This window comes from Propithecus coquereli, unplaced genomic scaffold (genome assembly GCF_000956105.1).
Source record: "Propithecus coquereli isolate 6110/MARCELLA unplaced genomic scaffold, Pcoq_1.0 Scaffold119, whole genome shotgun sequence".
Classification (NCBI taxonomy): domain Eukaryota; kingdom Metazoa; phylum Chordata; class Mammalia; order Primates; family Indriidae; genus Propithecus; species Propithecus coquereli.
Window position 1 is genome coordinate 5,387,915 of NW_012135969.1, and position 13,854 is coordinate 5,401,768.

The 13,854-nt window shown below is 35.0% G+C and overlaps 1 protein-coding gene across 1 annotated transcript in view; it reads left to right on the top strand.

Annotated features, from left to right (window-relative positions):
- Positions 1 to 13,854, top strand: part of NPEPPS (aminopeptidase puromycin sensitive) — a 108,708-nt gene that overhangs the window by 45,869 nt on the left and 48,985 nt on the right. The window contains exons 3-4 of the mRNA XM_012659858.1: positions 4,360 to 4,437; positions 12,914 to 13,035. Of these exons, the coding sequence (XP_012515312.1) occupies positions 4,360 to 4,437; positions 12,914 to 13,035 (200 nt within the window). The remainder of the gene's footprint in view (positions 1 to 4,359; positions 4,438 to 12,913; positions 13,036 to 13,854) is intronic.

Consider the following 13,854-nt stretch of genomic DNA (forward strand, 5'->3'; position numbering starts at 1 on the left):
ACTTTTTTAGAGATGAGGTCTCACTGTGTTACCCAAGCTGGTCTTAAACTGGCCTCAAGTGATCCTCCCACTTTGACCTCCCAAACTGCTGGGATTATAAGTGTGAGCTACCACCCTGGCCAGGATTGTTTTTTTAAGGCGATGGAATAGATCTCTAAAGAACTGATTTTAGCAGAGACCTGAATGACAAAAGGCGTTTAGATATTTGGAGAAAGAACTTTCCAAACAGATGCAGAAAACCTGGGGTTGGAGAAAGCTTACAGTTTTTGAGGAGCAACAAAGAGGCACCACCAGCAACATATGAGTTCTAGTTACTGTGCTATATCCTGGGCAACACTTCTGTTGTCAATCTTTTAATAGTTAGCCATTTTAGTGGGTGCGTAGTAATATGTCATTGTGGTTTTAATTTGCGTTTCCCTGATGACTAATGGTAAGCACTTTTTCATTTGCTTTTTGGCATTAATATATTTCCCTTTGTAAATTGACTGTTCAGGTCTTTTCCCCATTTTTAAATTGGGTTATCTTTTTATTACTGAGTTAACAGAAGTTTCAGTGTACATTCGGGATAGAAGTTCTTTGTCATATATATGTTTATATACATATATATATATTTTTTCTGCCAGTCTGTGGTTTGCATGTTTATTTTTTTTTAATTTTATTTTTTTATATATATTTTTAGTTGTCCAGCCAATTTCTGTCTATTTTTTTTTTTTTTTTAGTAGAGACGGGGTCTCGCTCTTACTCAGGCTGGTCTCCAACTCCTGAGCTCAAACGATCCTCCCGCCTCGGCCTCCCAGAGTGCTAGGATTACAGGCGTGAGCCACTGCGCCCGGCCTGCATGTTCATTTTCTTAACTGTGTTTTGATCATCAAAAATATTTAAATATTGATGAAATCTGGTATATCAGTTTTTCTTTTACAGTTAGTACTTTTTTTGTCCACCCTTGGTATTTGCCTGCCTCAGTCAGACTTAGCTTTTCATTTTGAATATTTTGGGAGTGGCTGCTGTGTGAAGAATAGACTATGAGACAGCAATAGTGGAAACAGGCCTGTTAAGAGGATATTGTAGTGGTCTAGGAGAAAGATTATGATATATTGGCTGTAGTGGTGGAGGCATTGAAAAGTTGCCTGGGTTAAAGGTTCTAGGCCGTTGCTTATTGAACGTGTGGTTTGAGAGACAGACATGGAGTGAGGCAGTTAGCATCATTTCATATTTTTGGTTTGAGCAACTGGATAAAAATGATGGTGCCATTTGCAGAATATCCAACACTACAGTTGACAGCGGTTGTTTCAAACTCTAAAGTATGTTTGCCAAGTAGTATGTTGTTCAATATAAAGTAATTGGAAGAGTTCCCATTATACAAGAGACTTTTTAAGAATTGAAATATATAGTCAGTCTCTCTTTTCTGAGAAAGTGTTTGGAGGAAATTTTGTTCCTTTTTGTACATATGGAATATAGTTGATATGTATTTTTGAAGCATATACTGTAGAATGGAATCTAGCATATAACACTTGATTGTTTCGATTTTAAAACTGCTGTTCTTTTGTGTTTTTCTATACTTCTTACCAGTTGAAACTTTTTTATGGATTTATAAAAACAATTGGCATTAGTATATTTTAATGGAGATGGTCTTTGATCATAGTACCTCAGAGCTACTGCAACACTGTTTTTTATACCTTAGAAAGAAATGTTTTCAAGCATTGAGGTGATTCTTGCCTTCCCTATATGCTAAGTATGAGTCTACTTTTGGGTATCAGGTTAGAATATATCTCAAGTTTTTGCCAGCAAAATCCTTTATTGTTCTAGAAGAGATTTCATCAGTATTCTGTGTATTCCAAATCTTGGACTTCTATTCAGATCTAGGAGCTAGCTTATGACTGTAGGAAAAATTTTGGCAATAGGAGTAGGAAGGGAACTAAGTTCCAGTCTAGCTGTTTAACCTTAGGCAAATCATTAACTTTTATACTTCACTTTCTTCATCTATAAAATGAGGAAGGTTTTATTAGAGGATTGATTAAAAGTCTTTTAAAATATGAAATTATAGTTTCTTCCTGGTTTTGTAAAGATTTTTATCTTTATAGAAACATGTTTAAACCATAGCGATATCAGAAATATTTGGAATCCTGTCTTTGGGTGATTCCATAAAAGAAAGGAGGAATTGTGGGCATCTTGCCTGGCCTATAGAATGTTATTTAATCTAAATCACTGTTACCCATATCAGCCTGTGATAGTTATGGCTCATGTGTCCACCCAGTCTCCCCCACTTAACAGCTTTATTAAGATATAATTCACAAGCCAGGCATGGTGGCTCACACTTACAATCCTAGCACTTTGGGAGGCTGAGGTGGGAGGATTGCTTGAGGCCAGGAGTTCAAGATCAGCCTGAGCGAGAGCGAGACCCCGTCTCTACAAAAACATAGAAAAATCAGCTGGCTATGGTGATGTGTGCCTGTAGTCCCAACTACTCGGGAGGCCGAGGCAGGAGGAGGTCTTGAGCCGAGGAGTTTTAGGTTGCAGTGAGCTATGATCACACCACTATACTCTGTCTAACACAGGTGACAGAGCAAAACTCTGTCTCAAAAAAAATTAAATAAATAAAATAATTCACATACCATACAATTCATCCATTTAAAACATACAATTCAGTGGTTTGTAAGTATATTCACAGAGTTATACAGCCATCACGAGAATCAATTTTGGAACATTTTCATAACTGTAGCAAGTAAGTACCACCAGCAGTCACTGCCCATTTCCCCTCAATCCTCCAGCCCTAGGCAACCACTAGTCTACTTTCTATCCCTGTAGATTTGCCTATTCTGGACAAATGTGTGGCCTTTTGTGTCTGGTTTCTTTAACTTAGGATAATGTTTTCAAGATTCATCCACATTGTACCATGTATCAACACTTCATTTCTTTTTATTGTCAAATAAAATTCAATTTTATGGATATACCACATCTTATCCATTCATCAATTGATAGGCATTTGAGTTGTTTCCATTTTGGGGCTGTTATAAATAATGCTACTGTGAACATTTATGTACAAGTTTTTACGTTGACATATGTTTTCGTGTCTCTTGGATATATACCTAGGAATGGGATAGCTGGGTCATATGGTAGCTCTATATTTAACCTTTTGAGGAACTGCCAGACTATTTTTCAAAGTGGCCTCATCATTTACATTCCTACGTGGAATGTGTGAGTATTCTAATTTCTATGCCTCCTCCCTTACACTTATTATCTGTCATTTTTTTTTTTTTTTTTTTTGGAGAAAGAGTCTCACTGTGTTGCCTGGGCTACAGTGCCGTGGCGTCATCCTAGCTCACAGCAACCTCAAACTCCTGGGCTCAAGCGATCCTCCTGCCTCAGCCTCCCGAGTAGCTGGGACTACAGGCATGCGCCACCATGCCCGGCTAGTTTTTTCTATATATTTTTAGTTGTCCGATTAATTTGTTTCTATTTTTAGTAGAGATGGGGTCTCGCTCTTGCTCAGGCTGGTTTCGAACTCCTGAGCTCAAACAATCCACCCGCCTCGGCCTCCCAGAGAGCTAGGATTACAGGCGTGAGCCACCGCGCCCGGCCTTATCTGTCATTTTGATTATAGTCATCATAGTGGATGTGAAGTGATATCTCGTTGTGATTTTGATTTGCATTTTCCTGATGGTTAATGATGTTGAGCATCTTTTCACGTGCCCATGAAAGCCACCACTTTGACTGCCTGGCTTTTCATTTGGGATGGGGAAGGGATGTGGGTGGAAGTTGGTCTGTTTGGTTCTTTCTCTAACATGTCAACTAAGCATCCTAAAATATAAGTTGAGTAAGAAGTCTCTTCTCACTCCTGATTGAGAGTAAATTGAAGCCTAATTTAATCCACACACCTGTTTTCATCTTATTTCTGTAAAATGTTTAACAATAAAGAATTTTACCAGAAGTGGGTGTGATTTATATCTTAGTTTGAATTGTTATGTATCTTTGCTGAGTCTTTCAAATGCTCATGAGTAAGACTGTAACATAGCAATATCATAGTCACATAGGATGAGAATGAAGCATTTCTGGGAGTCTGATAGAAAACCCTATCACATTTATAATAACCCTATTTCTGTTACATCGCCAAAGTTTTATGAATTTATAAAGATGTGTAATTATTTTTAAGGAGCATATTTAACTTAGGTCATGTAGCCTAAAATAGGTTAATTTGAAATTATACTGATGACACTCATGTTAGTAGGAGCTTAATTTACTAAATTAAGAATATTTAGTTTTAGTAGAGATTTTGCTCTTAAAAATGTTAATTGCTGCAGTCTGGATTTGGTCCTATTAGTCCAGTTAGATTTGTGAAGTAATTTTTTTTTCTTATTCCAGAAATACATGCTACGGGATTTAACTATCAGAATGAAGATGAGAAAGTCACCTTATCTTTTCCTAGTACTCTCCAAACAGGTAAGAGATTTGACTTTTGTAAAATCCCGTGGCATTCTTCCAAAGAAATTTATTGTATGTCATTTTTCCCTTGTTGGCAGATTAAGTATTAAGAGCTTTTCAAAGAGCTTTTGAAAGAGGTTCATTGCAGGTTTAAGGCCACCAGAGGTTTCTTCTAAGGAAGTTGGGCTGTAGAAAGAAAGGTTTACACCTTCTGTCACTCTATATTCTCGTTAAACAAACAAACAAACAAACAAAAACAACCAAAAACTATGGATCATTCTACTCTAGAATATGATGCATTGTTTTTCAGTTTTAGCTTTTTAAAAATACATTTACCTAGCTCTGTTTTCTACTAACTGAATCCAAATCTCTATGGTGAATGCTCCACAGATGATTTTTATAAACAACCAGAGATTAGATAGGTATTATGTTAATGAGGACATGGAAGGAAAGATTTACTGGTATGTTACTATTGTTAAGTATAAAAGCATAAAGCAAATAGAAAACTTTATGAGCTTAATATAGTGGAAGAAATTATATACAAATCAGTTGGTAAAACACTTAGACTTTGATATATGAGCAAATGAGAAGGAACAGACAATTCATAAGAAGAAAATGCAAATGACTTATAAACATGTGGAAAGATACTCAGCCTCCTTGTAATGAGAGATACCAAAACAACAGCTACTGACTGATACACCAGTTTTTGCCTGTCATGTGAACCGAAGCTTAAAAAAAAAAATTCTTAATGATGTGGCTGTCTTTCTAGTACTGGTGGCACTAAAATTTTTTTTTTTGAGACAGAGTCTTGCTCTGTCACCCTGGCTAGAGTGCAGTGGAATCATCACAGCTCACTGCAACCTCGAACTCCTGGGCTCAAGCGATCCTCCTGCCTCAGCCTCCCAAGTGGCTGGGACTACAGGCATGTGCTACCACGCCTGGCTAATTTTTTCTATTTTTGGTAGAGATGGGGTCTTCCTCTTGTTGAGGCTGGTCTAGAACTCCTGAGCTCAAGCAATCCTCCCATCTTAGCCTCCCAGAGTGCAAGGATTACAGGCTTGAGCCACAGCACCTGGCCCATGTAATTTTTTTTTTGAAAAGCAATCTGGCAGTATGTATCAAGAGCCTAATATGTTCATGTCTTTTTTTTTTTTTTTTGAGACAGAGTCTTACTCTCTTGCCTGGGGCGAGTGCCGTGGCGTCAGCCTAGCTCACAGCAACCTCAAACTCCTGGGCTCAAGCAATCCTACTGTCTCAGCCTCCTGAGTAGCTGGGACCACAGGCACGCGCCATACATATATATTTTTAGCTGTCCAATTAATTTCTTTCCATTTTTTGGTAGAGACGGGGTCTCGCTCTTGTTCAGGCTGGTCTCGAACTCCTGAGCTCAGAACGATCTGCCCGCCTCGGCCTCCCAGAGTGCTAGGATTACAGGCGTGAGCCACCGCTCCCGGCCTGTTCATGTCTTTTGACCTAGCAATTCTGCTAATAGGAATATATCCTAAGGAAAAATCATAAATACATAAAATGCTTTATACCCAGAAGTATCTATTGAGATATTACTTATCATAGTAAAAAATTAGAATTAATATTTGTTCAACACTAAGGAAATGACTAATTATGACATCTATAAGTGAAATATATTCAGCAATTAAAAGTGAGGTTTGTGAGTTCTTAACACTGTAAAGTACTTATTACAATGTACACTTGAAAAGCAGAATGTAAAATTACGTATCAGAATGATGAGCCATATCTCTAAAATAGTATAAATAAAATGATTATTATGTCTGAGTATTGACATAATTAGTGATTTTTATTCTTATTTATACCTTTTGTCTGATTTTCAAAATTTTTACACTGAGAATCTATTGCCTTAATGTAAAAATATTTTTAGAAAAAATTTTAATTGGAGAAGTTTTGTCTTTATTTCAGTGCTCTTGGAGGCCTTTTTATGTGTGGTTATTATAAAAATAAATGTTTCCCCATGAATATGTATTAAAATATACCAAAGAATATAATGTGAAGAAGACTTGAGATTCCCTTTTTCCGACCCCTTCTACTTCCACTGTCTGGTTAATCCTCCCAGAAATATTCTGTGTACATATAAATGGGTGTGTACATTTGAGCCCACAAACAGGATCACAAATCTCAGTGGCTGACAAGAAATATTTCTTTCTTACACATGGACTGTAAGGACTGCAGCCATATCACCAACTTTACTGAGCTCTACTCAGCTTACAGATCTTCTCATTTCAGGACCTGTAGTGAGCAGCCACCATCTGTGTGTGACATGCTATTCTCACATATGGCAGAGGGCAGAAGCTCAGGGATGGGGAGAGAGCCAGACCCCAAAGACACATTTAAGACTTCTGCATGATGGTGGTATACTTGATGTCCACTCATATTTCATTTACCAAAGCAAGTAGCGTGACCAATCCCAAAGTCACTGGGGCAGCAATTACCAGACCTTTGAGAAAAACTTCTGTTATGAAAGATAAAGCAGAAAGCAAAACAATAAGTATAATAGAAATACAGGAAATTGCATGCAGCAAAGACAAATCAAAAGAAAGTTTCAAAAAACAACTCTCACATTAATTAATATCCTTAGAGAATTAAGAGAAAATATTGCATTCATTGAACAAGGACTGGACAGACTACCATCAAGCAGGAAGAATTACAGTAAGAAAACTTTTGGAAATTATGATAGATGTAAAAAAACCTGGTAGAAGTTTTAGAAGATAAAATTGAGGAATCTTCCAAATAGTAGGAAAACCAAAGAAATGGAAAACAAAAATAGTTTTGAGGACCAATCTAGCAGAACCAACATCCGTCTAATAAAAGAACAGCAGGACAGAAAAAATGGGAAGAGGAATTTTTTAATTTCTTTGAACTGAGGAGGGCAAGAACTTCAGTTTGAAAAGATACACCATTAGAAGAGGCTAACTCAATAAATATAAAAAGTTCCATACATTTTACATTTTAAATTGGAAGCAAATTTTAGAACTTTTGGGATAAAACGAGACTCTCAAAGAGTTCCTGTGTGGGGTCGGGGCAGGCTAGCATATTAACTTTAAAGTTCAGGAATCAGAATAGCACTAGACTTACCATCAGCAATAATGGAAACTAGACTGTTAGGAAGCCATTCTTCCAAAATACTAAGTGAATCTGATTTTCAGCCTAAAATTCTATGCTTAGCCAAATGTTGAATTTACATGAGAGAATAAAATGAAGATATTTTCATATTTACAGGGTCATTGAAAATTCATTTCTTTGTAAAAGATACTGGCGTGGGGGATGGTTTAGCTAAAACTTCACTTGCTATAGTAAGGAGAAAATAATGTCTAAAATTGAAAAATTAAGAAATGGCTACATTATCAAGATATTTAGAAATCACAGGGTTTGAAATTGGTTGTTTTTAGGGGCAGGGTGTGGGGCGTAGGGTAGTGTTGGTCAAGGCCTGCAACTTATATATGTAAGCTTCGTAGTACTATATGAGTTTTAAACTATGAACTAGTACTTTGATAGAAATAAAATAAAAAAATTTTTAAGTTTTAAATCTGTATCATAGGCTACATTCCGTGTTTACACTATGAAAAGATTAGAAGTCCTAGCAGCAAAAGAGAAATGAAAAAATCCCTTCTTGTATATTTGGAAAAAATCATACCCATGAATAATTAGGAAGTCAAAGAAGATTTATCATGGAAATTAGGAAGTATTTAGAACTGAATAATGAAGTTACCACATCTGAAAACATGATGGATACAGATAAAACATTACTCAGAGAGGATATTTAGTTAAGAAGAAAGGTTGAAGCGTCCAACTCAAAGTTAGATAAAAAGAACAAGTAACTTGAGGAAGGTCGAGGAGAGAAATAAAAGATTTAAAAGTAGAAATAAATGAATAAGGAAGGAACAGAAATATTTAAAAACTGATTTTTAAAATAGTCCAAGAAGATATATAAACCTAGCAAGTATAGGAAAAAGATAGCATAGATTCAGTTGTTGTTCAGCATTAGGAAATATGGCAACATCATTCATTAAATCAAAAAATTAAAGATACTATATTTATCAAAAGAAATTAAAATGTATTTGCTACAATTCATCAGGCAAGAATAGAAATTCCTAACATGATAAAAGATATTTATTATACACACACGTATATATTGAGTGTTTCATCTGTGCCAGGTACTGTTTTAAGTGCATCAAAAATATTGTTTAATCCTTTCAGTAACCTTTTGAGGTAGATGCTGTTATCTTTATAAAGAAACTAAGGCACAAAAATTGTTTTTTAATTAATTTAAATATCTTGTCCAAGGTTACACAGCTAATAAGTGGCAGAGCTGGGATTTAAACTGAAGCAGTTTAACTTAAGAGTCTACACTTCTAACCAGCACATTATACTGTCTCTATTTTTAAAATTAAATATTTAAAAAACATAATACACATACATAATTTGAAATTCAAGTGCTATACAATGAAATTTTGTTTGCCATTCTATCCTGTCTTATACTCTATTAGCTCGACTCCTCAGAAGCAACCAGTTTCCTATATATCCTTTAGAAACTGTATCATGCTTTTGTAAGCATTTATGCGTATACTTTTTAAGAACACAGAAATTATCATGCCATACATAATATTCTGCACCTACCATTTTTTCCCTTTAACTATATATATTCGAGGTAATTTATTATCAGTATGTTAGAGCTGACATTCTTGATAAGGACTATTTAGAGCCAATATGCTAAATAGTAAAGCCATTTCAAATAATAATAATAATTCAGGGAAGGTTATGGCCATTAGTATACTATAATTCAGCATAGTTTTTGAGATTTTTTTTTTAGCTAATGTAATAATTTTTAGCTAATATGACAAATCACTGATAGAAATATTAGAACAGAAAATTTATCTTACAGGTCTGACTGTACTGAATTATTGAATATCTGTTAATATCTTTTTGAAAATCATTGGCTTTCACATTTTCCCAAGGTTCTGTGGGTCAGAGTTATACAGTTATTCTTTAAGAATGAAGTTCTTACCTTTTCGAAACAGATTACACAAGTGGTCTATCTGATAATGGAGTAAATATTGAATGTATCTTAGGAGGACATTAGTATAACCTTTGTGTTTAGTCTCATCAAATTAACAGTTGTGCCAGTGATTATATGGCTAAATAAAACATCCACTTTTCTGAAATCGGCACCATTGTAGAATAGTGGTTAAGTTACCATAATCATTATAAGATCTGACAACCTCATAATCATTGGTTAAGGGTCCTGCAGAGTGACATTTATGTGGAGAAATACTAGTAGTTCCTAGCATTTTGAAGAGTGAAAAACAAGATAATAAGAAATGGTGGCACAAAGGCAAAGAAAGACCTTTACTCCCTTTTTGTATAAATTAATCTGTCTTTAATTTCATAAGCATTTAGTATTAGCTTATTAAATTTTTTTCTTAAGAGACAGGGTCTCGCTCTGTCACCCAGGCTGGAGTAGAGTGGCACAATCATAGCTCCTTGAACTCCTGGGCTCAAGCAATCCTCCTGCCTCAACCTCCCGAGTCTCTTGGACTGCAGGTGTGTACCACCACACCTGGCTAATTTTTTAAAACTATTTTTTGTAGAGACAGATTCTTACCATGTCGCCCAGGGTGGTCTGAACTCCTAGCCCCAAGGGATCCTCCATCCTTGGGCTCCCAAAGTGCTGGGATTATGGGTGGGAGTCACTGAGCCTGGCCTCAATTTCTTAATATTAAAATATATCAAGATTTACTCCAGGTTTTACAGCAACCATTATACTCTCCCAAGCTTTAAACAGTTAAGGTTTTTGTGGAATTACCAATTTTTCAGTTGTTTAATTTATAAATGAGCTTAATATATGTTTTGAAAGGTTTACAACTCCAAACAGATAAATATTGTATACATTGGATATTGAAATAAGGTATCTAATTTGAGGAAGCAGTGTAAATTATGTGTGTGAATAGGTATAAAATTAGCCAATCTGGCAATCAGTTCATTAATGTGGTGTGAAATTTGATAGTAAGTGAAATTTATCAAAAAATCCTTTTTCTCCTTGCCCGAAAATTCTACTATATTAATAGTAAATACTTTGTAATTAGTATCGTATAATGTGACACTAATTAAAATTTATTAATGATTTTTTAAAACTTTAACTTGTGTTTTGTTTGAATTTCAGGTAATAACTCTTTCCAATACTTTGTATGTTATTTAGTATGCCACTTTTTGGAAGTGGTCACTGTCAATATCTTGTTATGGTTTGATGGCCTTGGAGATTTAAAACCGAGTAAAAGTGTAAGCAGCCTTTCTTATTTAGTTATGAGTTTTAAATCCACTTTTGTTCCAAATAGGAAAAGTTGAAAGTACATATACCATGAAATATGAATTATATTTAAAAACATCTCAACAGTTGACTTAAGGAAAACAGGCTGGCCAATTCTGTTCATGGAATTGTAACATAAAATTACATCAAATAGTTTCTGTTGAAGGTAATAGGTTTTTATACTTTATTAGATCTTTCCTTGCCAACTATTAATGTGAATACATCTGCTTTTAAAAAAAATTCAGTGAATTCCTAAAGAAAATAGAAAACATCTTCAAAATTTTTTTCTTTAAAATTTTCTGTTATTTATAATTTAATTCTTTAGTATCAATCATTTAGAATTCTTATAAGTTCTTTTACTGTATTCATATCTACTGTTCTAGTAATCTGTCATTCTCTTTAAAGAAAAAAGTATTCACTGTCCTCCTCAAATATTAACAAGTGTCTGAGTTTTTCAAAATAACCATCACACATGTCTATTCAATTGAGCTAGGTTTTTTTTCCCCAGCATGATTACTTAAGAATGTGACTTTGCTCTAAAGGTCTGGAACTTTCACTTAAGTTACTTTCAGAACCAGTGTGAGGCACATAAGAAAAATCAGTCTAGAAACAGTTTGCAGTTTGTCATTCACTTATTCTATATACTTGCACCCCTCATGACTTTCAGCCCTTTTCAAAAAGCAAATTCAGTTTTATAAGATGAGGATGTGACTTTGAGATCATCCAAAAGAATATTAATATGTCAGAAAGAGAGTCAAGAACATTTTGAACAATGTCAAATGTCATTGCTCTACAGCATTCCAAAATGACAGTTTAAAACATTATGGTATAAGAGTTCAGTATGATTGGCTAATTACTTTATGGTCATACCATATCTTTGATTTGTTAGACTTTTATGCTCTAAATCTTGTGATTAAGTAGACACTTTAAAAGGATTAATTACAAAGTCAGCATTTCCCTGGTTTTTTTCATGACTTCATCTGTAAAATGTAGAATGGGATTATTGTTTTGCCATGCATCTGAATTTAGGAGATGACTACTAGACAGTAATTATAATCTTTTTTTCTGTTATAAAATGAAAGTATATATATTCACAAAACCCCACATTTTGTCTAAATTCATTTTACTCTCACACGATATAATACATGTTAGGTTGCACTCTTATTTGCATTTATTAATTTATTCATTAAATCTATTTCTTTACTATCAGATTTCAAATGATTGAGGTGACTTAATTTAAGAGTTTGTTTTATGGGCCGGGCGCGGTGGCTCACGCCTATAATCCTAGCACTTTGGGAGGCCGAGACGGGAGGATTGCTTGAAGCCAGGAGTTCAAGACCAGCCTGAGCAAGAGTGAGACCCCGTCTCTACAAAAAATTAGAAGAATTAGCCGGGCGTGGTGGCACGCGCCTGTAGTCCCAGCGACTTGGGAGGCTGAGGCAGGAGGATTGCTTGAGCCCAGGAGTTTGAGGTTGCAGTGAGCTATGATCGCGCCGCTGCTATCTATGCACTCTAGCCTCGGCAAGTAAGACCCTGTCTCCAAAACAAACAAACAAACAAAAAAGAGCTCGCTTTATGTCCTTTTACTGATCAAATTGTTGGTCTTCCATATAGTTCCTTACAAAAATATGCAGTGTTCCATTTGGATTGAACATACAGTGTCTTGTCTTGATAATGAGGGTAATCGGCAGAAAGTATGAATTTTTGATTGACATTTTATCCCATTCTCGATACATACGAATTGTATGATCTTGGGCAAATTATTAGTTTTTCAGCCTCAGTTTCCTCATCTGAAAAAATGGGGACAAGTTTATAAATATTTTCAAAGCACCATGCACAATAGCATGTCAGGCATTTATTATAATAATGTTTGTTTTCTGTTCTTATTTTCATGTATTGCTGATTTAAGATTAAGTTAATAGAGTTAAAGAACTTTCTAAGCAGTCACCCTAAATAACACTTTAAGAATTATTTTAGGGTTAGTCTGTCATTTACTTTAGTAAATACTGTATTCTCTCCAGTGCCAGGAGGAATATTTGAGAAAGGAAGGAATGATTTGAACATTGTAAATAGCTAATTGAATAGTGTCTTAAGGACATATTTTTGATAACTGCACTTAATATCTCCATAAAAGTGGTTTTTATTTATCTTCAATCACAGGTATGGGAACCTTAAAGATAGATTTTGTTGGAGAGCTGAATGACAAAATGAAAGGTTTCTATAGAAGTAAATATACCACCCCTTCTGGAGAAGTGCGTTATGCTGCTGTAACACAGTTTGAGGTATGGGTTATTCTTCTCTAAAATATTATGATTCTTAAATTAGGCATTTTGGCAAAGCTCTGTTATTTGGGGTGATTATTTGAGGCTAGGCGCCATACACAGTTTTAGAATTTTTATTTTACATTCATCTATTGTCTCTATAGAATTAGGGGAATTAAAGGGTGCAGGTTGGGCAAATACATGTGTGTGTGTATGTGTGTGTGTGTGTGTGTGTGTGTGTGTGTGTGTGTGTGTGTGTGTGTGTAACAAAATTTCATTACCTGAATTGCTTTTATACTGTTTACCTTTCTTAATTAAAATCGTCGTCTTAGTATTTGACACCTGTAGCATTTCCTGCAGCATTATTAGCTGTTTTGTAACATTCCTTTGCTGCTTTGACATTTCCCTTGTTTATCTTACTGTAGTATCTGTGCTTTTCTTGATCTTTATTTCTCAAGTATTTGTAAGTTATGTAAGTTTTTTTAAATCTGCTAGTGGTACTTTTAAGTGTTAAATCTAATTAAATTTATTTCTGTGAATTTCAATACGGATAATAAAACAATTGATGATATCCATTCTTATGTTTCTACCCATATCCCTGTATTGTTTGTTTGGCCTAACCTGAAATTTTGAGTCTAGTTTACTACTAATTTGTTTTACCTGTTTATCTTGTCTTTCAAGAATTTTATGTTGCCTTCTGTTTTTTTGTTTTGTTTTGTTTTGTTTTGTTTTTTAAGACAGAGTCTCACTCTGTTGCCTGGGCTAGAGTGCCATGGCTTCAGCCTAGCTCACAGCAACCTCAAAGTGCTGGGCTCAAGCGGTCCTCCTGCCTCAGCCTCC